The 27354-nt window shown below is 46.7% G+C and overlaps 1 protein-coding gene across 1 annotated transcript; it reads right to left on the reverse strand.

The window, feature by feature from the left end:
• Positions 1 to 240: 240 nt before the first annotated feature.
• Positions 241 to 26964, reverse strand: LOC125116917 (palladin-like). Its single transcript, XM_047762626.1, has 4 exons — positions 26787 to 26964; positions 18726 to 19704; positions 7368 to 7671; positions 241 to 645 (listed from the first exon to the last, which is right to left on the reverse strand). Exons 2-4 carry the CDS (start codon positions 19640 to 19642, stop codon positions 241 to 243), a joined length of 1626 nt encoding a protein of 541 aa, XP_047618582.1. The 5' UTR covers positions 19643 to 19704; positions 26787 to 26964.
• Between the last annotated feature and the right edge of the window lie 390 nt (positions 26965 to 27354).

The following is a 27354-nucleotide window of genomic DNA, read 5'->3' on the forward strand; positions in this document are numbered from 1 at the left end:
CCCCGGCCTGGCACAGTGGTTTAAAAGATTTTTGCATTGCTACAGCTGCAGTTTAGGATGCGGCTGCAGCTCAGATTCAGTCCCTGGCCCCAGAACTTCCATGTGCTGAGGGTGTGGCCAAACACAACAACAACAAAAAAGCCTAAAACAGTGAGAAATGAAAGGGAGCAAAGAGCAGGAGAAATAACTTTGGAGCCAGAGAACTTGCCCGAGAGTAGCCCCGAACTCACCTAGGCAACTTCAGGGTAAAGGTCTCGGGACCTGGTCACGCTGTCCAGTCTGGGTTTTGAGGATGGTGGGTCTTCTAACAAAGGGATGGGCGATGGGGAGGAGGATGCAGGACTTCCCAGATAACACGAGAAGTTCATCAAAGGTAGGAGCCAAAGGTGTCCTCAGGGCTTCAGGAAGCCCCAGGGAGCACACATCACCTGAGGGCTGCAGAGCAGAGGGCCCCCTCAGCCTGCTGGGGAGCAGCCCCCTGAGCCTCAGCCGTACCATCTGAGGGTGCCCTCCCTGGATGGGGGCAAACTCACAGGGGTCCTTGGGGCTGCACCCACCAGGGCCCAGAGTCTGCTGTGGTCCAGGCAGGGTGCGTCCTGGGGTAGGAGCGTGGGGCAGAGGAGTGGAAGGAAGGTCCGGAGGGGCCTGTGAGAGATGAGTGGGCAACGATATAGGCAAAGGTGCCAGGAGTAGATACAGATCCTCGAGTTTAAACACTCATCATTTAATAACCTCAGTGCAATTCTGAGGCAGCTTGGACCAAAGGGATACTGGCAGGTTTCTTTTCTGATCCATCAAGGAAGGTCTGTGAAGGCACAGGGTCTGAGGGTGGGGTCGGGGGGCGCTGCTTCTCTGAGTCCCTGGGGCCCTGTGGTTTAGGTCACCAGGACCAACCAACCAAGGGAGCAGGCTGCTCTGCCACTCAGGAGGGACTGTGGTCAGTGCTGGGGTGGGGTGGGGGGGCAGCCACCAAAGCCACAAGGGCAGTGAGGTGGTGGGAGCCCCTGCAGGTCTGATCTGGAACTATCTGGCGTGTGCTGTCCTCAGGGTCCTCACATGCCACTCTCTCCAGTGCTGCCTTTACTCCTGCTTCTTGGAGCACCTTCTAGTGCCTCTTTCTGATTCTCTCTTGGGAGCCTCCCTTTGCATCTGTGACATTTAGCCTGACTTCAGGATCGCTCACTGCTCTGATGATCTAAGCTCTGAATCCTGTGTCTGGCTGACTTGACAGCCGTGTGGTGGGGTCTGAGGACCACACTCCACCCCAGACCCCAGGTGGTTTCCAAGACTCATCACCCATCACTGCGGTGCTAAGCGCACAGGTGATGTGCACAGGTGTGGGCTGTGTCCGAGGCTAAGAGGGACTAAGGCTGTAAACCCACCTGGGGGGCAAGCTGGCTTCCAGGATGAAAGCAGGGCCAGTGGACAAAAGACAAAGCTGATTTGCAAGATGGACCCAACTCCTGCTTCAGTTTGGGTTATAATTTACTTGAATCTTGTGGATTTTAACCAAAGGAATGAAAGTTTTTGTCTGGATTGGGTCTCTTTCTGATTTGTCAAAGAGGAGAAGAGAAACATGTGTGTGACAGTTGAGACCTTGAGCAAGATCCTTTGGGTTGGGAACTGCCAAGTTCCTGAGCTTGGGGAGGGCTGGGGCCGAGAAGGGAGTTGTGCTGGAGAAAAGCAGGGTGGAGGGAGCCCAGAACGTGTGGGCAGCTGGACTCAGAGCAGGAAGGCAGGTCTCCTAGAAAACACACCTTTAAATTCCAAAAAGCTCAAGCCATTTGCAGCATACACTGGGTAAATGCATGTTAAACTGTTAAGACTGCAGAGGAAAGGGACAATTACAGGTGAGTCTGTAATTGTCTAATTGGCAACATGAGTATCACAGGCATACCATGGTCTATTATCCAGTGTAGTAAAGCTACTTGGAGTAGGGGCGGGAGAGACACAGCTTGTTGATGGATTTATCTTTCTCCCTGCATTGGCCTGTTAGAAATAAACACAATCCCAACACAGTAGTTCTCAGACTAGAGTGGCTCTTGGGTTGTTTTTCTGAGGTGCAGCTACGTTTAGGTCGAGAACAAGGCCATCTCTAATCTGAGGCATCACGTTGCCTTGCTCCCTTAACAAACAGTGGGACAAATGGGTACGTAGATGCTCCGACAGGGAATCTCCTCCATACTCTGTGATAACCTCTATGGGAAAAGAATCGGGAAAAGAATGGATGCGTGCATATGCATACGTGAGTCACTTGGCTGTACACCTGAAACTAACACAACATCTTCAATTGACTCTACTCCAAAAAATAAAAAAATAACAACATGCTCCCATCCCTTCTGATTAAACATTTTTCTCAAATATTAGGATGTAGGAGGGGAGGGCATTACTCAGGGTGTCTGGGGAATGGAGTATATGCAATGGTGGGGGGCGGGGGGGGGCGTGTATTTCCCATGAATGAAACTGACCCAAACCTGAGGAGAGCTGGCATTTTCCCAGAGCACTGACAGCCTCACAGGTAACACCTCCACACTAGGGAGCCCCTGGTGGATTTATGCTGGTCTGAGGTGTACCTGGCGCTTGGCTGTTCAGGGGGACTCCCAATGTCATTGTGACATGCACCCTATGTGTCGTCTAGAAATCCACTCCATTTCTTCAATAAGGACTTGTCCCTCTCAATAGCCAAAGTGAAAATGCTCTATTTTGTAAGAAGCTACCTTACTGTGTTTTAAGTCCCAGTGGATTTTTTTCAGAAAAGGTCCCTCTGAAACCAGTTAACTGATGAGTGGTTGTGTGCGGGGCTGCCCCTTTATCTCAGGCAGCGATGACGTGTCCTTGTTCTTGGAGCAGTGACAGTTCCATGGGTCAGATTCTGGCCAGTGTGTGCCAACACACTCTTAATTAAAATTCTGGCTGCTAAACACTGGAATTAAGTGGTTCCATATGGGAGACAAAGCCTATCTGTATGTTCTGCTCAGGATCACTGCCCTGTTTCTCAGAGAGACCTGGCTAAATGGCTTTGCCAGTGGAAGTTACAGCACATCCCTCACTAGCTGCATCAGCATAAAGATGCTGATCACCCCCTACATGTCCATACCAAGATGCACTGGGAGTGGACACTGTGCACCATTTTCTCAGCAGGACCAGTGATCCTTGACTATGGCCCATTTCCTCTCCAGGTTATCCTTGTCTGCGGTGATGGAAGGAAGTCATTCACAGGCATTTTGCTTTTAGAGAAATAGAGACTCTCGTGTTTGGGGTTTTATAATGGTGACCTGGGGCTCACTGCTGTCTGTTGGGGTGCCATGCTGAAAGAAGGGCTATACACCTTACACTGCTTTGTCTGGCAGAATAGTGTAGAAGATAATTAGGCAATTCTCCTAAACTATTCATTTCTCAGTGTAACAGGAAAGAACAAATTGGATTGCATATCGGATTGTTTCTTTTACTTTAACCTTTGTATTCTATTGTTTTTGCTACAAGTTAATTAGCTAAAAGAATGTTGTCTATAGCCTGAAATATGCAGGATAGACCATTCTCAAGGCTCTAATCTTTAAAGGTGTAACACTTCTCCACTCATATAGAGATTAAGAAGTTGCACAACAGAGAATAATATTTGTCTTGTTGGAGGTGTATAGGAGCATGGTGACGGGACCTGCGTGGACAGCTGCAAGGACAAGGGGTTCCAGCACTAAGAAGTTTGCAACAACCAATGACACCTTCATGTCTTAGCATAAAAGAAGCCTGGATTCTAATTCAGGGAAGATGATTCTTTGGGACACTAGTCCACCATCTTCTCAGTCAGCTGACTTTCTGAATAAAGTCCCTATTCCTTGGCCCAACAACTCATCTCTTGATTTACTGGCCTGTGGTAAGGCAAGGTGTATGAGCGTGGACTCAGTTAACATTCTTAGTTCCTTGTATTGAAATAGAGATGATAATATTACAGTTCACTGACTCTAACATGCCATTCACGCTAAGGCGCCATTATTTTATAAACCATGAAGAAAGAAAAAAAAAGGCGTGTAGTAACCACAATGTGAATAATTAAATTAAAACAACAAAATAAACATCTCTGACCAAATCTGTGTCCATAGGCTATGACACCCATGTCACTCCTGTGGGTCTGACAGTGATTGTAAAACACCCTTCACTGCAAGATGATTAGAGATGAGAAAATATGACAAAATATACATCTTAGAATCCAAGACAGGCGTTCCCGTCGTGGTGCAGTGGTTAATGAGTCTGACTAGGAACCATGAGGTTGCAGGTTCGATCCCTGGCCTTGCTCAGTGGGTTAAGGATCCCGTGTTGCCGGTGAGCTGTGGTGGAGGTTGCAGATGCGGCTTGGATCCTGCGTTGCTGTGGCTCTGGCATAGGTCGGCGTCTACAGCTCCAATTAGACTCCTAGCCTGAGAACCTCCACATGCCTTGGGAAGCAGCCCTAGAAAAGGCAAAAAGCCAAAAAGCCAAAAAAAAAAAAAAAGAATCTAAGACATATGGTAGCATCTACCTTATAGGAGTGAGTTTATAAATAAAATTATCTTAGAAGTGTGTAGCACACACTTGTACTCAGGAAATGTTGACTGTTAGTATTTCTATACTTATTGTTACTAGGAGAATGACCACAGCTTTCACGAGGTTTTGTCAGTAGCTCTATAAGAAAAGTAAGGAGGAATTATTCTAACTCATGACTTGAGAATGATGAGCAAAGGGCTGAGCAGAATGAAAGTGACCTCGTGGCAGAAGCTTCCTACCCTTTGGTGTCGTGATGATTCTGCACAAGCACACACAGACACACGTGGTGCTGGAGGACGTCACGATCAGTCTCAGTGTTAACCTTCAAAGTTTCCCTCCAGGGGAGTGCTAAGCCCTGGACTGCAGCAAGCAGGCTGAGCGAAGTCCTTGGGTCTGCGAAGAGTACCTTCCTAGTTATTCCAGGAATCTTGCTGGTCCATACTCGTCCCTTTATCACCACCACGTGCCCGCAATGATGTGGAGAAGTCTTAGTCTCTGTCAGTGGTGGTTCAAGATCCAAAACTGAAACGGGAGCATCTGCAACCTCAGCCCCAGCCTTCCTACCTGCCATCCTTCCTACGCAGAAGTTGGAACATTCTCTGAAAAGGCAACTGGTCTGCGATAAATTCTGTGACAGCAAAAATGATTTTGAAGAGCATCCTGGCTTTTAAAGGAATTTTCTCCCCCCACCCCCGCCTCCTCCTTTTTTTCCCCTCCTCTTCTTCAAAGATTCTCCTCATTACTGGGAAATCCCTTCCGCACACTTGTTTTCTATTTTTTTCCGTGGGAAAAGACTTCTCCAGTTCCACCAATCAAGGCTAAAAGCTCTTACCTCAGGGGGAAAAAGATCCTCATCTCCAAGGGGGTTTTAATGTAGGCTTGCTGCCCCATGTGGGTTATATAAGCAGTGACTGGAAACTTGCTTCCATGCTCTACTCTATCTGTGCTGGTACACAGAACCGAGCTGCACTGTTAGCACTCACAACCAAATTTCCACTTGCAACTAGTAATTTTTCTGCCAGCAAACATATTTGACTGGGTTTATCAGTGCTCAGGTGACTAGCAGTTTACTCCTACTGCATCAGCTATTAAATAAGACACTATTTCGTGGCTCAAAACAACTATAATTAGGTTTCAGTCTTTTTTTAAAATTTAATTTTATTGGAGTATAGTTGATTTACAATGTGGTGTTAGTTTCAGGTGTACAGCAAAGTGAATCAGTCATACGTATTGAGTAGATTTCCCTTTGCCATACAGTAGGTTCTCATTACCCAACTATTTCATACTATACTGTGTTTGTGTTATTCCCAATCTTTTAATATTGATGGTTGTTCAGCCCTTGGTTGTGACTTTGGTGTGCTCAGTGAGAGGAGGTGACTCAAGGTCCTTCTACGCTGCCATCTTGTCTCCCAAGCCTCTCAGAGAAACTAAAACTAAACATGAAAGAATCATTCCTATCGCTACACATCATTTGAATGCACCCACGGGGTACAACATTTTTGCATCTTGGTCAGTGAGCTGTATCAAGTTTCAGATGTACCACTGTATATGCTTCAGTTGTGATTATAAAGTAACTCCTTCTAACCTTCAAAAGCATGCAAATTTCCAAGCTGAGTTCCTGACCTGCTGTAATTACCCCTGGACGGAGTCAGGGGTCCACAGGCCATGCTGCCCCTGGCAAATGAAGGAACTATATAGGCGTTCCAAGGGCAGCTCTGCAGAAAGTTTTCAAGAGGGTAAGTGGCTTTGGCTGTGGAAGTGTCTGAAACTTTGGAGTCAAATGCTTTCAAAACAACTGTTTCCCAGTAGTTTGCATAAGAGTAAATTGCATTTCCAAAAAGCACATTCCTTTCCTTTTGAGGGCTTTTCTTTATGGTGGAATACTTAGCTGGAAGAAAGTACCAAAGCAAAGCCAATTCATGGAGCTGGGGAAAAAGCCTGCATTTGTTACTCAGATTGTCTTTGGTGTTTTCTTCCTACTGAAACTATTGGAATACAAAGACAGGGAGTGGCTAAATTGTTGGGGAACCACTTTCAATAGGCTTTAGCAAATATTTAACAAGGAACCATGACATAGACTCAGGAAAATTGTTACATAGTTTAAAAATCAGCAAGAGAACAATAGTCAAAGTGATCTGATTTTTGGAAGGCTTTCGGAGCTGACAGTAAAGTATAATAAGGCTGACGTTTAGAGAGAGGATGAGCAGATAATTAGCTGTGGGAGGGAGGGGCCGAGATTGGAAGAAATCACGCTCCTGGCTGGGGTCCCACCCCTGCAGTGGGGAGGGAACAGAGGGCCACGTGAGGTAAAGGTTCTAGAGAACAGGGAAAGTCCGCCGTCCACAGTGAGCTGGGGGTAGATTAAACTGGGTAGATTATACCATAAAAGATCTTTGGCACAGGACCAAATACATGTAACATTCTATGCTGCACACGGTGAATTTAAAACAAGCACACTTTTAAACGCTCTGAAAGATAACTAAAACAACCCAGCAGATGGATTAATTTACAACTCAAGAAGGCAAGAGAGTAAGAGCCAACCTATTTAATCCCCACTGCTCAGCACCAAGACATTTTCTGGATGGTGTTTATGGGTAGAACGAGCCATTCATTAGAAAGTACCATATACATATCTGGGGTAGGAGAGTAAAATAAAAAGTCAGTGTTTTTCGATAAGTAAAGAATAAGATGATGTATACCTGCCGTGGGGAACAGCAAGGTGCAAGGGCCCGGGGCACGGGGAGACCGGCGGGGAAAGGCTGTGGCTGGGGTGGACAGGTGGGGCTAGGGAGCAGGATGGCATCAGGGGGATAGGGCCTTATCACTGTTTAAAGAACCAAAGGTTTTACTCTGAGAATGACGAGCAGGCACTGAGCAGCTTTGCACCATGTTGTGATCACACCTTCCTGACAAAGAACCATGCCAGGTGCAGTGTAGACTATTATGGGCATGGGTGGCAACTGGGGCAGGATGAAGGTGATGGCGGCTTGGACCAGAGCCTCTTGCGGAGGTGGTGCGAGGCTGTCTGCACCCACTAGATCCGCTGAGAGAACTGGATGCTCTGAGATGCCAGGAAAGGAGGAGGCAAAGGTGCTCCCAAGGTTTTGTCCTTGACCAGTGAGAAGGACTGTCGTTGGCTGGCACAGGGAAGAGCTACGAGGAGGGTTTCAAGGAGAGAACAAAGGCTTAGTTCTAGATACATTGCACTTGACACACCTGGTGCAGGTCCAAGCAGTGATGCTAAGCAGACAAGTGGGTGTCAGGCAAAGTTCAGGGAACGCACAGTTTTGATTGTGGGTCACAATGTTGTCCCCCAGGTACTGCCTCCCATTTCAAGTTGTAGCAACAACACCTGTCCTGTCGGCTTGTCCTTTTGCTCATCCGATGTACAACCTGGTGTCTGCCTTGACCACGGTCTTCAATAAAAGTGACACTAAGCCATTGGGGTCGTGACTTTGACAGCATTGTCTTCGGGACCCACTTGCCACATTTTCCTGAACCAAAGCTCCCAATAAACCGGACATACTGATCCCCTCGTGAGAAAAGCGAGTCGGGGGGCTTGTTTCTATCTCTGTTCTCTTTGGAGGAGATGGGAATTTGGGCAGACTGTGTGGCACAGGCTTGATGGAGCTAATCCTCTTGTTTCAGCTTTTGATGATGATCCAAGTCTTGTTAATATAAACTATTGGAGGCACTGCAGGTACTGAGGTTGGATTGTAAAAAGGAGGAATTTAATTACTTGTAATTATAGATATTAATTGAAACTTTACCAGGCTCGTAGTGATGACCTCATAAGCATCTTAAGAGTGTGAACAGGTGTGAGTGATTGAACTGAATATTAGCTACACCTGGACAGCTGCCGGATGGTTCCACTTTTACTGCAGTAAGTGGGTGTGTAAGGTTTTTTTCTTTCTTATGAGGATGCACACATTTACCTGCCAATATAATTTGAATGTGAGGATGGTTTGGACTACTGTTCATAAACTGGGGGTAATTTGCTGTTTGTAGTTATTTGATAGGTAATAATCTGCTTTCTCCCATCTTTAAACATTTTTGGGGGTTAGGTTGATTGACTTATTTAGCAGGATTAATGTGCGTGGAGGAAAACAAAGAATAGCCAGGAATGGCTATGGGTTTTTTTTTTTAATATAGAAAAATATTGTAGAAATGATGAGTATAAATTCCAAAGCAGACGATTTTCAACGTGGTGGTTCTGCCCTTCTGCATTCTGGAGCCCACCAGTGACCCAAGCATGAGAAGTGAACAGCAGGGGTAAAGGTTTAAATATCTCCTGAGTCATTGTGGAGCATGATTAGAAATCAAGGACCTGAGTTTGGCTCTGGTCTCTAGGACTAATTAATTCTTTTGCTGTTCCTAGGCAAATAACTCTGTAGGTTTCTTAGTTTCCTTATATTTCAATGGGTTAAAAATTTGTGGTTGCCATCATGAAATTTACTCAAGTGTAAGGTGAAACCTTGAGGCCCCATTTTTGTGATACCAGAGGTACTGCTGAACTAAAATTCTTCAGGAAGTTTTCTCCAAGTCCCAAAAATTGAGAGTGGGGAGAAGGGGGAACATGGTCTGTCCTGCAGTCCAGCCGTGCACGGAGAACCAGGGAATGTGAGGACAGGGAGAGAAACATGAACTGTGAATTGATTGGGTTTGATGTAATAATTCAAATTGTTAACAAGTAACTTGTATGTAACCTGAGTTGGATCTGAACTGTATGCAGCTTCAATGCCTGAACAGAAGCTTTCGTTCTGCACGCTTGTCTCTCCTTTGCGGCATTGTGTTGGAGTTATGCAAGGGTGGAGAAGGAATCCGGGAATTTTCCAGTCCTGGTTGTGGTTACAACCAGAACCTGGGCCTGTTACATGTGGCAGGTGAAGTGATGGTTTATGAAGCAGAAATGCCTGCACCTCCACCAGCCCTAACCGTTAGCTGGGCCAGTTTGCCTGCTTTTGTGGGTCTACCTGGTCCAGGACCGCAGTCCAGACGGCTTCTACTCCGGCCAAATTGAATCCACATGTGGTCCAGCCTTTGCGTCCCCATCTGGGCCCACAGGTGTCAGTAATGGAAGTGCCCTCAGTCAGCTCCGTGAGCCTCTGTTTCCATTACTCAAGTCTTGCAGCACGGCTTGTTTCCCACGTGTCCACCATCTTGGGAGCCTGGAACCCTCAGGCCTGCTTCCCTGGGGCCGTGCCTCTAAGGACGCCTGGATCCCACTGGCTCCTCACATGTAGACCTGTTCCCCAGCCCTGGTGTCCCTCGGACCCCTGCCTGTTGCTGGTCTCAGGTCTCCTTGACACCTGGCTCTCCTTGAGTTCTATCACCTGCTTCTAGGGTCCTAGGGGTGGCCTTCGATCACCAGATCTGCCCAGTATGGGGTTTTGAGCCTCCTGGACCAACTCAGTGGGAGCCGGGTTCTAAACTACCTCTGGACATGGAGCTCTTTATTAAAGGTTTTCTCCCCTTCAGAGAAGCCCTTCTCTTTAGGCTCTCCTGTTTCATGTGGGAAAGGGCTCAAAGCCCTTAGGCGTTGTGTGCATGGCAGAGGGACCAAGATCTTTGTGACGGAAATAAAGCAAATTGAATGAACGCTTTTCCTCTGAAGACCTCAAAGGATCCAAAACAACCAGCTAACTTTAAACAACAGTGCATTCTCATCAAAAACTTAATTACACTAGAAAGGCACTTGATTTGTAATGACAAGGAACACCGGTCAAGGGTTTGGTAGACAAGAACATGACAAGAGAAACTAGTTAATAATTCTGTAGCTACTAAGTTAGTCCCCACCCCCCACCCCAAAAATTAAGAGGCAGAAGCATGGCTTGATGGTCCCCGGTTACGAAATGATTGAGCGAAATTTAACATGGAAGTTATGGTCTGCTCTGCTCACCTGAACGCATTCTTTGATGTTAAAAGGATTGCTTTTTGTTCCTTTGAAAGGGTGTGGTACACACGGAATACATTTCGAAGGGGGCTATTTTGGGGTGAGCATAAGTGGAGCCATATGTAGTTTGAAAATCGGTGGAACTGTTTTGAGTGACGTGTGAATGTACTGATGAAGAAATATTTTTTTCCCCCAAGATAAGTGGGTTAAAAAGAGATATAAATAGAATTTGAAAGAAAAACTCAGTTTTACTTCTGTCACAGCCAAAATGATAAGAAAACATATTTTGTGGAAAAGATACATAAATGCAGAATTTAGGATGACATATTTAACTAAATGAACTCATTAGGAAGTTTTTTACTGCCCCCTGCTGTTAGTTTCTAAAAGAAATATAGTCAACTTCCTATAAAAACTGACTCAAGGTGAATTAGTTGAACAAACTGGTTTGCAAAAAGAAAGAAAGAAAAAAAAAAAATCCCTGCCTCTAGTTAATTCCACCACATTCCAGCCAGAAGGCTGATGCTTATTCACGTCTGTGAGTAATGATTCGTCAGCGCAAGGAACCAATCCAGCCAAGTGTGTGTCCCTGGAGGTAGGGTAGGCAGTGAGGTTTGCTCTTTGTGAGATGCTACTACATTCATAAGAAAGTACCAGTACTGCAATTTGTGGCCAGTGATGTCTCCCTTAGCTTTCTGCTGGATTTCTTGATTTTGAATTTATTTTTTATATTTACACAATTTAGGGAAACACTCTTCATTAATAAAAGCAACACTTTCCAAATATGTGAATGAATGGCTCATTTTTCACAGTATAATCCACAGTATCATGCACTGTTATTTCCATTTTGGCATATGAAATGAAGAAGTGAGAGGTCAAAGCAAGGCGACAGTCAGGAGGTGGAAGGCACTGTTGTGGTTTTTTCACATATTATTTTATTCAGTCATAAAATAGAATGGGGTGGGTATTACAACCCCCATTTCACAGATGAGTAAACCAAGTCACAGAGTAATCTGTTTAGGGACATGTCTGGTGGAAGGTAGAGCTGTGGTGGGAAACCCCCTGCAGCCTGACCCCAAGGTCACTCCTCTTAACCTCTTTGCACAGAATGTAGAGATGCTGCAATGACAGAGGAAGAAGGCACGAAAATTACAGGGGCTGTGGCGGTGTCAGCATTTAGTGACCCCACTAACCGCACACCCTCATCTGCTGTTCTTCTGCTGTCCACCTTCTTGTGGCCAGACAACAGGCTTGTCCATGGCCAGCCTGGTGTCTCTGTAGGAAAGTTCTATGGCACTAAGTGTGGTTCACTCAGTGTGGTGAGCATGTTCCCCAGGGAGCCTGTGCCTCAGACCAGACATACAGTGGGGCTGAATTTGGGGTCGGCCCCCCGCACACCCGTACCTGTGGACAACTTCCAGTCTCAGCCATGCTTTCAACCATCTCCAGCAATACACACTCTTCACAGTACGTGAAGACATTAGTTGCCAAGTTTCTTGGCTGCTTTAGTTCTGGGGTCCCTTACAACAACCTGCTTGTGCTCTTGCCTTGCCTGCCCCGTCCTTGCTCCCCACCACCTCGCCCCTTAGTCAGCAACACTAGTCCATGAAGACAGATCCATCTGCCAAGGACAACCAGCACAACTAACACTTGCTATCCTGGCACGCCTTTGCCTTGCAGGCACTCGAAACTTCACTACCTTAGACTCTAGAGAGCTAACTACACAGGAAATGAAATAGCACGTAAGACATTAACCTGCTTAAATGCATTTGCCTCCTTACATAGGTGGTGGATTGATCACGCCTGGAATTATTTTACAGAGACAGCACTTCTCATCTGTAAGAGGGGAACCCACATCTCCAAGATGACCTGGAATCGAGAATCTTCAATCCACGGAGCTCAAATAAAAATGCTGTCATTGGTGCCATTCCAAATCAAGAAGCCCTTCAAGAGGGAAAACCTGGCTTCCAGCAGCCCGAGGAGCTTACGTGGATGGATGAGCATGTCCATGCTCTCAAATCTGAAATCCCCATAACCCCGAAATTCTGCCCTGAACCCTGGATAGGGAGATGGATTTGAGCCATGCTTCCTGTCTCCCTGCTGGTCAACATCACAATGAAGTGCTTTCTTGTCTCAAAAGCTGCTGCCATAGTTTTGACTGTCATGCGCTTTGGGGAGTAAGACCTTGCTTGATAACATTTTGCGGCAACCATGAAGAGACCCGGGTCTTGTGACCACCTGCCTGTGGCTCTACAATCCCCCCAACCCCAGGAGTGGGGGTATTGCCCTCATCACTAACCCTGCATGGCCACCTAGGCTGAACATGACCAGAGGGGGCTGCTGGGTTCCCGTCCCCAGCAGGGGCTCCGGGCTCCTTGTGCTGCTTCTGCTTTTGAAGAAAGTGCTCCTGGATCAGATGTCTTTTGGATGACTAACATCGTTAAAACACAAATGTGCCTAAATTGTCTAATAACCTCCTCCCAAACCACGGGTTAAAGTCCCAGAGTCTTGGATTTCTTTGTCCATGTTGTTACATGTCTCTTTTATTCATTAGGATTGGCTAACGGGGGTAGGTTCTTGGATGACTGTACCAAAGCTTTATTACCTGATTTAGTGAGGGTCCTCTGACTCAGGAAATAAAAGACATTGCTCCCTAACTGGAAACCTTGCCTCACAGAAGGGTCAGGTTTTCTTCCCGTGACGTGCAGTGGTTTCACAGGAGTCCACCCAGAAGAATATACTCTGTGCCTGGGTTATAGAAATTCCCACCAAGACACCGCCTTGGTTATCCTGAGAGAGACCTTTCAAATGGGGAATGTTAATAATATATCTGATTGTAGTACCTTCATATGTAAATTTTGAGGAATTTCAAAATTGGTCAAGGTTTAACTATGAGCCAATGGAAAAGAAGAAAATGATTTTCCCTTATAACACTGCTTGGCCCCAGTATCAGCTGAAGTAAGGCAGAATGACCAGAGAATGGGTCTTTGAACTATGATACTATTTCACAAACAGACATGGGTTGTAAGAGAGAGGAAAAAATGGGGTGAAATCCCATACATGCAATCATTTATATCTTTATATCACAATAAGAATTTGCAGAAGAGATGTAAAATTGTGGTTCAGAGGAAAGAACCCCAGAAAAAGCCTGTTTCACCGGAGTCACAGCCTAAAGATGATCCTGACCTACTATGTCTAGCACCTACATCAGCCCCTCTTGCCACCTCCCCACTTCATGAAGGGGTCTTCCTGCAGGCAGTACAGAGGGTCCTACCAGCCGTACAGAACTGCTGGTCCAGCTCTGTACTACCCTTACCAGATGGGCACAAAGGAACACTCTCTCCTCCCCAGACCCACCAGGATGCTCAGCATGGCCCAGGGAACATTCTACCCCAAGCAGGGCATTTCTGTTAAGGCAGCTCCCCTCCTTTATCAGCCTTGGATTTACGTAATTAGAGAAATAATATGCCATCTTATGGAGATGATCCTAAGAAAATGGAGAATCTCATTACTCAGTTTTGCTACTCACCACCCTAACTGGGCTGACATGTAGGCCCTCACAAATACCCTCCTCTGGAGGGATGTTGGATGGCGTTACAGAAGACCACTGGGAAGCTGAGAGGCTCCTGGCTCACAACCAAATAATCCATTCAGGACTCTGGGGGCACAGGCCATCCCTAGAGCTGACCCAGGATGGGACTCCCATGACCCAGGAGCCTGAGCAAGGCTGAATCATCACGAGGAATGTTTAATAGCCAGGCTCCCAAAGGGACCCCAAGCCAAAGAGCTTGAGGAAGAATCAGACGGTACAGCAAGGACCCCAGAGAGCCCATCCACTTCCCTTCAGGGTTTTTGAGGCTTACAGACAATGCATGGTGCCTGCTTGAATGCCCTGTTCCCTTGCTGGGGTGACATCTACTAACAGAGGTAAATGCCCTCCAGATGCCCTCTAAGTTGAACCATTAGAACTGGAGACAAGCCTCACCCAGGAACCCCTGCTGAAACTCCACAGAAGGTGAGAGCTGACATGTGGGCTGACGAGAAGCCAGCAGAGCCAAGGCAGCTGACTCAGTGGTAGTAAAACTCCATCCAGGGGCTGAGGCTCCAAGTTGAAAGCAACAGCCATTAAAGAGGTATTTGGAGGAAGGTATAAAGCCTCTGACAATTACCTTCTTAAGTGTCAACCATTCCCACCTTGTCAAGGCCCATGTAACATCCCATCCTGTCAGTACAGAAACTCACGGCCAGAGATGGCTGTTAGTATAGGATTCGAAGACCAATCACCAGATTGTACAGGATATGTGTCTGGTGGTGCCAGACCCTTATACTCTGGTTACAACTTTATGTGGAGACTTCGGTGGGTTTGTAACTCTGGACTTAAAAGATACCTTTTACTCCATACCCCTAAGTGCTCTGTCCCAGGAGTTTGCCTTAGAATGGGATGCTCCAGAGACGGATGGAAGACACAATGTGGCTGGACGGTACTCCTGCCAGGATTTAAGACGGCCCCCGCCCCCCCATCTTCAGGGAAGATCTAGGACTTGATCACTGATGAGGGAGTCTCACCCCAACATGTGGATGGTATACTAATTGCCAATAAGGAAGCTTAAGACCAAAATGCAACACCTGCTCTAGACATTCTGCCAGCCTAGGGATACAAGTTCTCCAAGGAAAAAGTGCCAATTTTCCTAACCAACTGAAAAATATTTAGGATATGAGTCATCTAAAGGACAAAGAAACATACTGCCAGATGGAAGAGAAGCACTAGCCAGGGTGACTGTAGCCACCACCAGAAGGCAGTTTTGAGGATCCTTAGGAACGGCTGAGTTGTCATAAGTGGATTCCTGGCTTTGGACTCAGAGTTGAACCCCTGTAGGAGGCTCCTAAAGGAAATGGCACACGTTGTGGACCCCGGCTGCCATAATGTGCTCCACACTATCAGGAGAAACTGAACAGCTCAGCACTTGGTTGCCCAGATGTTTTTGTGCATGAAAGACAGGGTGTTGAGTGTTGTAGACTAATTCAGAGTTTAGGTGCCACCAGAAGGCCAGTAGCTTACATTTCCAAACAACTGGGCATGAGACTCAAGGGTGGCCAGTTTGCCTCTGCGGTGTTCCTACCACCGTGACCTTTTACAAGAGGCTGAAAAGTGCCCCCTGGGCCAGCCTCCACTGTGCACACTGTACTTGAACAGAAGGGCAGGTGTCAGCTTACCTTGGGAGGCTGTGCAAATACTTGATGCACTGAATGTAACGCGAAAGGTGGTGTCCATTCTAAGCCCAGGCCCCCTGCTCCCCAAGATGACAGGAGAGCCTGTTCACCCCTGTGTACAAACAGTTGAAGAGCATGCGACCTGGCTGATAAGCCTTGGCAGGATCTGGATGTGGAAGTGTTCACAGGCTGGGCTGTGCAGAGGTAACTCACCAGGAATCCCAGAAGCAGAATGCCCCACCTCTGCCCGCCAGCAGGCCCGTCTGCCCAGAGGGCAGACCTCATAGCTCCCACAGAGTCCCACACTGTGCAGCTAAGGAAAAGGGGACCATTTACACAGATTCCAAGTTTGCCTTCTCTGTCATTTGTGCTCAGGTGGCCATATGGAAAAGGAGGTCTACTGGATTCAGAAGGAAAACAATCAGAGGGGGTCCTGGCCTTATCAGACTCCGTTAGAATGCTGGGAGATGCAGCCATAGGACATGGTCTGGGCCACCAGAAGACTGATAATTACACAACTGAAGGGAATCATTTGGCTGATCAGGCACCAAAGCAGGTGGCCAGAACTAAACGCCAGATCCTAAGACCAACCACCTGTTCTGAGTGTGGACCTATACCTGGGTAAGCCTCAGCTTTGGAAATGGATTCTGAGAGAGCAGCCACGTGGGGGTTTCATGGTGACTCTGGAGACTGAGATGGTGATCAGCACCGAACACCCCACAGGCTGGATTTAAGATGAGCAAGGACTAGTGCTCATACCTGAGCACTTCATGGAAAGAATTATCACTCATCTACATGGAGGGGGCATCATCAGGAGAAGGAGGCAGCCCATCACTCACTGGCTACAGAAATTTACTGTTGGTCCACAAATGCAAAGGACCAGTCAAAGGATAAAACAAAGTTGCCTGATCTGTGCCAGAAACATCCTAAAACCTGGCTACCCCCCATACCAAAAGGGGTGCCGACCCGAGGGGCAGAACCAGGGGATGACTGACAGAGATGATGCTCTTCTGCCAGGAGCTGGGGACATGGTAGATATTTGCTGGTGTTCTTGACACCTTTGCAGAAGGGGCACAGGCTAGGCAGAGAAAGCTTCTGGGCACAGGCTAGGCAGAGAAGGCTTCTGGGATTTGCCTCTTTCAAGCCAAAGTGACAGTGGAGGCGCTTTAGCAGCCAAGGTGACTCCAGGGGGTCTGGGGCCCTTGGACTGGACACGATGGAAGCTCATGCTCCCTGGGGACCTCCTATAACAGGGCAGGGCCGTCCCCCACAGGTTCTGCTCCAGCTCCTCCTGAAGCACCCAGATGACAGTATCCGATGCACATTCCTGAGTTGCTTCACAGATGCTAAAACCCCCAGCAAAGGGAAGATGTTAACTAGCTGATGACCAGGAGCACATAAAATGTTAACCCCTGTGACATAGCCCTGTGACCTTACCATCAGCCAATCAGAGGATTGTGTGCAAGCCAGTCACTTACCCTGTGACCCCTCCCCCGTCTTTAAAAATGCTGTACGATTTTGTTCGGGGAGTTTGGGGTTTGTGGGACACAAACCACCAGTCTCCCTGCCTGGCTCTGCAATAAACTGGCTCCAAACTGTATTGTTTGGCCTCACTGTGTGTCCAGCCCACGCACTTGTATTTATTTAGTAACTCTCGGTCTACAGAGAAGGGGGAAAGGATGAGTCACTCCTTTAAAAAGATAGTAGCCAGAATAGGCCAAGAAACCAACATAACTTGGATAAGGTTTTACCAACTGCCCCCACTGAGGGGCAGAGCAGCCCTGGAAGCAGCCCTAGTCGAGCACTTACCGTTCTGTGGGCAACCTTCCTTAAGACGGAGTACCTCTGTGTCTTGAAACTGTTCACGTGGTAACAAACAAGATAAGATAAAATGCGCACAACTCTTGGTGCCATCTTATCTTTTACACAGGTATGTGCTTCTAGTCCTCTCACATTTCTGGTGGATGTCCCCCTGAGCTGCACAAGCTAGGGACCGGTGCTCCTTTGAACTTGGACAAACCAGCCACCTGAGGATCAATGTCACCCCATGGGATGTGGAATGACCCTATTGTGTCCTTCACGTCACCTTCTCCAGTAAAGCTGAGTCACACCTTGGGTAACCACTCCCAGGGAACTTAAATCACAGGAAAACTTGTCAAAGGAAAATAGGGCAGCTAAGACACCCCCTGGCCAGGATGAGAAGGAAACAGACATCTCGAAAGTAGACTGTTTCTGTCCAATAGTTTGGACCAGGCCTACGTAAATCCAAATTCAATCACCAAAATGTTAAAAACACCACGTTTTCATGGATCCCCAAAAGATTACGGTCTGTTTTCAAAGGACTGTTAAAATCTGGGAGTCACAGTTCCGTGCATCTTACAGTTAATCCTTTTATTCATCCAAATTCATACTTACTACCTCACCATTCATATGGTGATAGCTCAGACTTAGGAGTTCAAGGTGGATCTCCGGAATTTTTACAAATAACTGCACAATAATTTCATTTCCCTTATAAAAACCTCATCAGCAAGAAGCAGATAGACCAGGCTTTACCCCAAGACGGAGGACCTGACAAAGTGAAGCACGTAGGACATCTACCAGCTGAAGCTGGTTTGCCACCAGAGATAGACGGATTGCGTAAGCCGGGAGTTACTTTACCCAGGGCCCTGCACATGCGCAAGGCGGGAACCGCGCCTCCAGGATGACACTAACCGAGCATGCTCAGTCCACCGACTGCCAAAAACAGAAACGCTGCCACCTGAGCCCTTCTGCAAGCGAGGATCCTTCAATGAGGGAAACCTGACCTCCAGCAGCCTGAGGCGCTTACAAGAGCTGATGAGCAAGGCAGCTTCCAATCTTGAAGTTCCCTAAACCCTTAAATTCCACCCTGATCCTAGGATCCCAGACGGACTTGAGCCGTCCCTCTCCTCTCCTTGCTGGCCGACCTGGCAATAAAGTGCTTTCCTGTCTCAAAAGTCATGGCCACAATATTGGCTCCCATGTGTTTCAGGCAGCCCGCCCTTGCTCGGTAACAGAATCTTCTTTCACAGGCAAGTAAGACCAAAAGCCCACGCCAATCATCTGCTCCGTAACAAAAGACTCTTACCTGACCCGAGGAGCTGGGGTTCCGGTGACTCTGCATTCCAGGTAGACGCGACTTCCTTCTGCCACTTCTTGGCTCCGCAGCTTCTGGGTGAACCGGGGAGCTGATGGGAGGTGGCGTGCGCTGAGGGGCGGTGGGGGCGAGGGGCTGCGGGAGGACCGGGCTGCGCCCAGGGCCGCGGAGGAGTGATGCCCAGGCACAGGGAGTTTGGCCTCGGCCTCCACGTCCACCTCTGGAGGGTCCCCAGTGGGGCTCTGGCTGGCGGGGGCGCTCCGCAGGGTTGACGGCTGGTTTTGGGGGGATAGGTACCCGCTGTCTGGGGATGAGGACTCCCCGTTGGGGCTTCTGTTTCTTGGCTTTGCGGCTTCTCTAAAAATGGACGTCAGCTCCTCAATGAAGCTGGCTGCTTTGTCGCACAGCTGGCTCTGGGGACCGGGCCTGCCGTGGCGCGCGGCTTTGGGCTTGGCGCTGGTGCTGGGAGCCTTTGCCACGTGCTTCCCAGCCTTGCGGAGGCTCCGGATGTAGCTGGGGCTGGCCAGCAGAGGCGATACGGCCGGTTTCTTCCTGGGCGCAGGAGAGGAGATACGCTGGGCTTGCTCGGCCGGTGGAGGGTGCATAGGTGCGGGCCTGTGGCCGCCAGGTCTCGCTGGGGCCCCGGGCCCACCTGACCTGGGTTCCGGGTGGGAAGGCGGCTCCCAGAGGCTCTCAGGAGCAGGGCTGAGCCTCCGTGAGAGCTCCTCGGGGTCGCAGCCCTCTGGCTCGGGGGAGGCAATGGCTCTGCGGGCTAGGTCAAGGCTCTTGTGTATCTCTTCCTGACTGAGAAAAGCCGAGAGCCCAGGGAAGAAGTCCGCGGTGTCGCCGTCGTCCTGCACGTCCGACAGGGAGTCGTAGAAGGAGTCGTGGGAGGAAGTCTCAGACATGGTGGGGCCGCACTCGTGCACTCTGTCCACTTCCCACCGGAGGCCAGGCGCTGGGACCAGCTCTGCGAGGCAAGAAGACCCAACTGCATTAGTGCTGATGTTGAAGGCCGGGGAGGGGGGGCGGTGAGCACAACGCTGCTAAACCAAATTGGGATAAGCACTGAGACACACGTATATACTTTTAAAATCACTTTCCTCTACAATTTGGAAGAAACATCAAGCACACTTGCGTTTTTATCGTTTATCATCCTAATTTGATGTTTGCCACCTCAGCTGTGGGCGTAGTGAGGGGACCAGGGCCTCTGCCTCCCTCAGGTCTGGTTTCCTTCCCCCCATTGCACACCTCATCACAGCTCTAATTTCAGTGTTAGAATAGGAGCTTGTTGATATTTTAAATCTGACTCTGTTTATGTCCTCACCCTAAACCACAAAATAACAGTTAGATTCCAACTTTTTAATCTGTTTTTAGCTTGCAGTGAAAATTTTGAAACCCTCTTGTCTCTTCATTTCCTGGTGTCCAGACACATGTATTCACTTCATTCAGTGGTTAATTCAGCACTGAGCTGCTAATCACTACGTCTCAGGGGCAGAGGGACAGGGTGCTCTAGACCAGAGTTGGCAGCCATCTCCACAAAGAACTGGCAACCACGGATGCTCCGCAGGATCCAGGCAGGCATTGTGTCAGCAGCCTTTATGCAAATGACTTCACTTAAAGCCCTCACTCCTAGCCTCCGTTTAGAAGGAGGAAAACTGAGGCAGGGGTTGTGAGCATGAGAACTGAGATGCCCACACCGACACCAACGCCAGAGTGTGCAGTTCTCATTCAGTGGCACCACTATCAGGGGATAGTTTCATGGCTGAGATCCCACATGAAATATCAGACTAATAAAACATGGGTCAGAAATCAGAGTTCGGCTATTAATTATATTTAGTGTGAAGTGAAAAAGTGATAATAGTAACGCAGGATCCAAGCCGCATCTGCAGCCTACACCACAGCTCACGGCAACACCAGATCCTTAACCCACTGAGAGGGGCCAGGGATTGAACCCACATCCTCATTAGTAGGGTTTCTTAATGCTAGGCCACAACAGGGATGCAAAAACATGATAGATTTTTAAACCCCACAAGAAGTGCTGTATGAGGGTGCTTAAAGCAAACTTCTGAATAGTGAAACAACTTTTTTTTTTTTTTTAAATAGGGATTGTTTGCTACAGGCAGATTAAATCACCTGCCTATTAACTTGTATTTTGGTTTGAAAGAGGCACCACTGAAGGGATCCAGTTGCCTGGAGCAAGTGTAGCTTCAAAACTGCTTGCAGAGTGAAAAAGGAAATAACAGCATTACAGTATAGGTGATTCAGGTTTAACCTGCAACCCCGGTTCTGCAGCTAGAACCTGCACGTGGTTATGGGAAAACCCTCATCACCTGGGTGAAAAGAGAGGTTTCCCCATGGCCCAAACTCACCAGAAAATTGTGTCAGAAATTTCTGTTCTTCAACCTCAAAATGAAAGGATGTAACCAAAGAAATACAACTGGGAACTTCCCCATTATTGTCCTGAGGGTTCGTCTTTTATTTCAAACAGTGCTTCTGGGGAAAAGGCAATGCTCTAAAAAAGAACCTATGACACTGGCTTAAAGAGTAAAGATGGGGTGAGGGAAATGCCAGAAACATCAGTGTCCACTTGAGCAAGTAGGCTGACATGTGGAAGTTTGAGTGTTGAAGGGCTCCCAAGCCTATAAGTTGTTGCCCCTGCCTCCTCCTCCTCCTCTTCTCTTACAGAGGACGTTGAGTTGCCTGGAAATTCCCTCTCTGCTCCTCTGTGTCTTCGTCCTTATCCTTATCACTCGTTTAGGGTCTGTGTCACTTCCCCTAAAACTCCCTGAAGCCCCAGCTATTTTCTGTTTTCTCTGGATTCCTGATGTTCCAGCTTCTTCCTGTGCAGAAAAGGCTCCCCCCCACCCCCCGTTTTGGTCACTCTTGTGTTCCCTGAATGGTAACTTGAACTTAAATTCCACTGAACAACTGTTTATTCATCACTTACTACACTCAAAAGGGAAGGTTCCAGGAGGGTAAAGAGGAACCAGGCATCTTTAAGCATCTTCTAGTCCAATAGGAGGGATCAGACAAGAGTGAAAAATGACCAGTACAAGGAAGAACATGATGAAATTGGAGATCAGAGGGTGGGAGAAATCCTATTTGCAAGTTTGGCCATGTCACTCCTTTGCTGTTTGTTTTTCCCTTGGTCTCCTGGCTGAAAAGAGGAAGTCCAAACTTGGGAAGCAGGTGACCTGTGTGCCCTGGATAGTGGGCATGATGTGACCTCTGCAGTCACCCTGACTTGTGCTGTGCCTGTTCCCAGCCCTCTACTCCCTGCTCTGATCATCTGTGCTCTTTCCTGTCCCTATGCTGTGAACGCACTGCCACTTTTGTCCTTCCAGTCTGTTCTGTGTTTCAAATTCCAGTTCATCCTTGAAAACTTGAATTTCACTTCTTGCTAGTGCTTTCAGGGATTCCCCAGTCAAAACAGTCTGCTCCTTCTTTTGAACGTGACACCTGGCAGGTATTTTGGTTTAACTATCATCTTACTGCATCACAAACATGAGTTAAGAACCCTTTCCGTCAAGGCCAGGAAAGCAGGTGCTGACTGAAACCTTTGGGTGGCGGACTCCTGGCAGTGCTGAAGTTGTGACTGCGGCAGGCAGATGAGTAAGAACAACCTACCTGGTGTTTGAACGTGTTTGAGCCCTGGATGGGATCTGACAGGAGAGGGAGCCACCATGCAACCAGGCAGAGACAGGACCCCCACCCGCACCCCCAGGCCCCGGCACTTCTCTGGGACATGCCCTTTTCAGTGAGAAATTGTTCTGGCCTTGACCCAGCTTTGCCACCTGTCTTATCAGTGGTTATTCATGCCTGGGCTCTGCTTTCTGAGAATTGATAAAGTAATCAGTGCTCTAGGCTTCTGATGACTATGTGTAAAAGTGTGCATTATGTGTCATCTCACGAATACAAAACAGTGGTAGGTCTGACACCATATTTAAAAGACCTGTTTCTATAAAGACAGTGATTTTTATGGTTTTTAGGTTTTCATTCCCTCTAAGAAAGTTTGTCCTGAACAAATTCAGCACCAGAAAGATATTTTCTGGCATCCGTCCTTTTAGATGTGGGGATTCTGTAAACTTTGAGGCTCTTAGGGATACCAGCAAGCTCAGAGTTAAATTCGGAGTCAAAGACATACAAATGCTTTTAGGCAAAGCATGTTTTTGGCTTGCTTTCTCTGCTGTCTTTTTTCTTTTGGTCATGGTATGCAGAGGCCTGAGGGATCTCAGTTCCCAGACAAGGGATTGAACCCAGACTGCAGCACGGTGGTGAAAGCGCCGAGTCCTAACTACTAGACCACCAGGGAACTCCCGGGTTTTCTGTTGTCTTACTCATCAGCATCCATTGGTTGGGGCCTCCTGTGTGCCTGGTGCCTCTTCCCAGGTGGAGCCTCTGCCCTAAGGAGCTCCCATTGTACTAGAAAAAAAGACCAAAGTAGGAAACTGAGGAAACACCAGGTTCTGATTTTTTTATACGTGGCTTGCTCTTATGTCTTTTGTTAGTTGATTTTGGGAAGCTATACTGTGCTTTTGCTCCTTAGATTTTCTATCAAAGTTGTTAGTGATGTTGAGCATCTTTTCATGTGCTTTTCAGCCATCTGTCTGTCGTCTCTGGAGAAATGTCTATTTCGATCTTCTGACCTTTTTTTTTTATTGAGCTTTTTTTTTTTTGACATAAAGCTGTGTGAGATGTTTGTGTATAAAGTAGATAAATAATAAGGACCTGCTGTATAGCACAGGGAGGTCTACTCAGTGTTCTGAAATATCCTATCTGAGAAAAAAGAATGGATATATGTAGATGCAGGATTCATTTTGCTGTAAACCTAAAGCGAATAGAACATTGTAAGTCAACTATACCCCAATAAGTTTAAAAAAGATTTCTAAAATAAAGTTTATATCTTCAAAAAGTTTGTTAGGGTACCAGTGGGATGGGACAGGATGGATGAGTTTTTGTGTGTTCCCATCAGTGTCTACAGACCGTGGCACTTCTGGACAGCACACTGTGGGGGTGGGGGCACAGTCACAGGAGGAGAATGCAGGCCCGTGGCGCCTAGGACTCTCAGACTGCACCCTGGAGGAGCTAAAAGTGACAGCAGATTTGTGACATTCACGCATGGTGCCAGACTCTCCGTCATAAACAAATATTTGGTAAAGTGAAGGTTTGGGAGGGTCTGCAAACACCGGGAGGCCTTATAGCTGCCCGCCCACCTTGAGCTTATGCCAGAAGCTCTCAGCACCTTGCCATATCCCAAGTATCCATTCCTGTGAAATATGAGCTCCCATGGTCACCTGTGCTGTTAAAACCCTGTGCATATTTCATCTGTTCTTGAGGAATTTTATGCCACTTAATTTATAGATCATTTCCTTTTTTTTCTTTTTCTTCCTTTTTTTTTTTTTTTTTTTTTGCTTTTTAGGGCCACACTTGCAGCATATGGAGGTTCCCAGGCTAGATGTCCAATGTGCCGGCCTACACCACAGCTACAGCAGAGTCATGTCTGCGACCTACACCACAGCTCATAGCAATGCTAGATCCTTAACCCACTGAGCGAGGCCAGGGATAATTGAACCCCCAACATCATGGTTCCTAGTCAGATTATGTTTTTGCTGCGCCATGACAGGAAGTACTTTTTTTTTCTTTTTCGTGAGTTTAGTTTGATTATTGTATTTATTTCAAATACTATACCTTTTAAACATGTTACCTTTCTAACTTTTTAAAAAATATATAGTTGATTTACAATATTGTGCCAATTTCTGCTGTATAGCAAAGTGACCCAGTCATATATATACATAATTCCCTTTCTTATATTGTCATCCATCATGTTCTGTCCCAAGAGACTGGATGTAGTTCCCAGTGCTGTATGGTAGGACCTCATTGCATATCCATTCTAAATGTCACACTTTTATCTACAAACCCCAAACTCTTCTCTCCCCCTTGACAACCACAAGTCTATTCTCTATAGTCACCTTTCTTTCTCTCTTTCTTTCTCTCTTTCTTTCTCTCTTTCTTTCTTTCTCTTTCTTTCCTTCCTTCCTTCCTTCCTTCTTTCTAGGGTAATATTCTTTTTGCCAAGGCTGCAGGGCAAAAGTCAAATATGAAAAATTAATTAAACCTTGTTTGATGCAAAAAATGCACAACAGTTGCATAATCTGTCTCTTGGTAAATGCATGTGGATTGCATTCTTTCCTAACCTTTAAGTAAATTGTCACTCCATGGAGGCATGACATATGTATTCTTCAGTTTTAAATAGGACACAGACAGGGTACCTCCGTTTCAGAGTCATAACATAACAGGTGATTGAATGCCCGCAACAGCCTTGTGAGGGCTTTCCAGAGAGAGCACTTGGAATTGCCCCATGACCTCTGCCTGTGACCATCTTAGCCCCATATGAGATTGGAGTTTACATCCAGTTCATCCATTTCCACTGCCATTCTCCTTATTTTGGCCTTCCAGGTATAGTATAGTATAGTAGAGATACAGTATTTCCTTTCGCCTAAACTCAAAACCTATTTCCCAAGCTGGGTCTCTGTTCTCTGGTTTAGCAGATTCAAGTTACAGGCAGAGCTTCTTTGCTCAGCCTTTTGTTTCCTTTGCTGGAATTTAACCAGGACACAGCGTTGCCTCCATATGCCTGAATTCTGATTGGAACCCAGATACCACAATCACTTTGTTACCTATACACACACACACACACACACACACACACACACAAACACGTGTGTGTGTGTGTGTGTGTGTGTGTGTGTGTGTGTTTTGACAAAGCCCAGGCTCTCTCTTGGCGTTAGAGGTTTCAGGTGGTATCTTTTTAAGAGCATGTCAGATTTATATTAAAACTTGGCTCATGTTACCCTCTATGTTTTGCTTTGTTTTTAAATGAGGTAAAGAAACCAAGGTAATTGTAATTGTCCAGTGTAATCCAGATCCCTATTCTGTTGTGACGTGTGCCCTGACCCTTTCAGTTTTAGCAACACACAGCAGCTCAGAGAACTGACAAGGGTCCCTTGGACCCAGACCCTAATGCGTATCAGACGTGGGAACACAGGAGGATTAATTTGTATTCTAGGAACATGGAATCCTATATTCACAGGATACTCAGCATCTTGATAGCACTCTTAGGCCTTGTCTGCCATTAGCAATAATTGCCAAATAGAGTTTGATTTTTAAAATCTGGATCATAGAGGTGAGCATTCAGGTTCTTTCTTTGAGGAAAAAGTACATTGAAAAGTATATTTATCCCGTAGTAAGGAATGATTTCTGTGTATTTGTGACTGAGAGACTAGGTTAGTGTTATATTGTCAGGCAGCGGGCATTGGATGTGGACACATTATTCTTACTCGAAGTCAATTAGTATTTTTAGCAAATGTTAAAAAAGAAACATGAGCCTGAAATCATTCTGTACCAACCTCATCTGTTGGATTCAAGACAATTTCATGTGTAACTTACAACAACCTGATATAAAATTGTACTGTAAGGTTTAAATTTGACTGGACTCCAGTTTCCCTTTTATATTTTAAAAAATATGCAAACTTGAGGCATAGATAGGATATAAAAGGTCTGCTCAACTGATTTAAAAGGTTTTTGAAAGTGTAATTACCAACTTAAAATGTTACTAAAACCTAAAGCATATCATTTTAAGCCATCACTACTTAGCTTAAGTATATACAAGGTTTCAAATTAACTGCATTCTTATTTTCTTTGAAACAAAAGACAAACACGATCTTGACAAGTGCTGGCTCTGTCAGTACATTGAATATTTTTTAGAATTGATAGCACCAACTTACTTTTCCTCTCTAAGATTAGAATAGAAAATGCACCCCCCTCACAGCATAGGTAGAAATAAAGCCTGCAGATCAATCCTACATATTTCTTCTTTTTGGAATGGCTACAAAATTCCTGTTACTTTTCCACTCCAAATTTAAAAACAAAAATCAAACCATATTCTAACTAGTGTTCTGACAAACCACTACTATATTTTTAGCTGTCAATAAAAAAGAGTTAAAAAAATGTTGCTCTACTAGTTACTATATTACAATACATCTTACAGACCTTTCGATCCCGTGGTCAGTTCGAAGACCCCTAACAGGTGAGGGGTTTCCCACGAGGGTTGCTTCTCTGCTGGGGGAGTGGGGCCCGGCCCCGGCTCTTCATGACACACTGCTTGGGCCCTGGTCACTCTGAGATGGCTGTGGCCTTGGAGTCCCACCTGCCCTCTTACTCCACTCGGCTATATTTGGTCACTGAACTCATGTTTCCGCAGACGCCCTGGCCGGGGATTCCAGCAGCCCGGCTCTGAGGCCTGGGTTCTTAGAAATGAAAGCCACCGAGTGTGGCAAGAGCTGCATTTATGGAGCGAATAAGCATGATGCCCGCACACCTTGCTCTGTACCCTGGCTTTGTGCCTGGAAGTCACCACTTATCTTTTAAACCTGGTCTTAATTCACTAAATCTGTGGGATGTAAATCTCAGGAAAAAAAGCAACTCATAAGGAATGCTTTTCTAACTATAAACTTCTGCTCTGTGCATTTAAATTAGCCATGTGGTAGATTATCCTAAGATATCCAGTAACTATTTAAAAATTGAGCCACCTGTCAGATTGCGTGGAGAGGCCCACTGT

This window comes from Phacochoerus africanus, chromosome 15 (genome assembly GCF_016906955.1).
Source record: "Phacochoerus africanus isolate WHEZ1 chromosome 15, ROS_Pafr_v1, whole genome shotgun sequence".
NCBI lineage: Eukaryota > Metazoa > Chordata > Mammalia > Artiodactyla > Suidae > Phacochoerus > Phacochoerus africanus.

Excerpts from the sequence above, each read along its gene's own strand:
- LOC125116917 (XM_047762626.1), bottom strand. The coding sequence starts at position 19,642 with ATGTCTGAGACTTCCTCCCACGACTCCTTCTACGACTCCCTGTCGGAC. Across the intron at positions 7,672-18,725 it reads ACCCCAGCTCCTCGGGTCAG|CTCTTCCCTGTGCCAGCCAA; the intron begins GTAAGAGTCTTT and ends CCCTCCTCGTAG. Across the intron at positions 646-7,367 it reads GCCTGCTCGTCATTCTCAGA|GCCCCTCCGGACCTTCCTTC; the intron begins GTAAAACCTTTG and ends CATCTCTCACAG.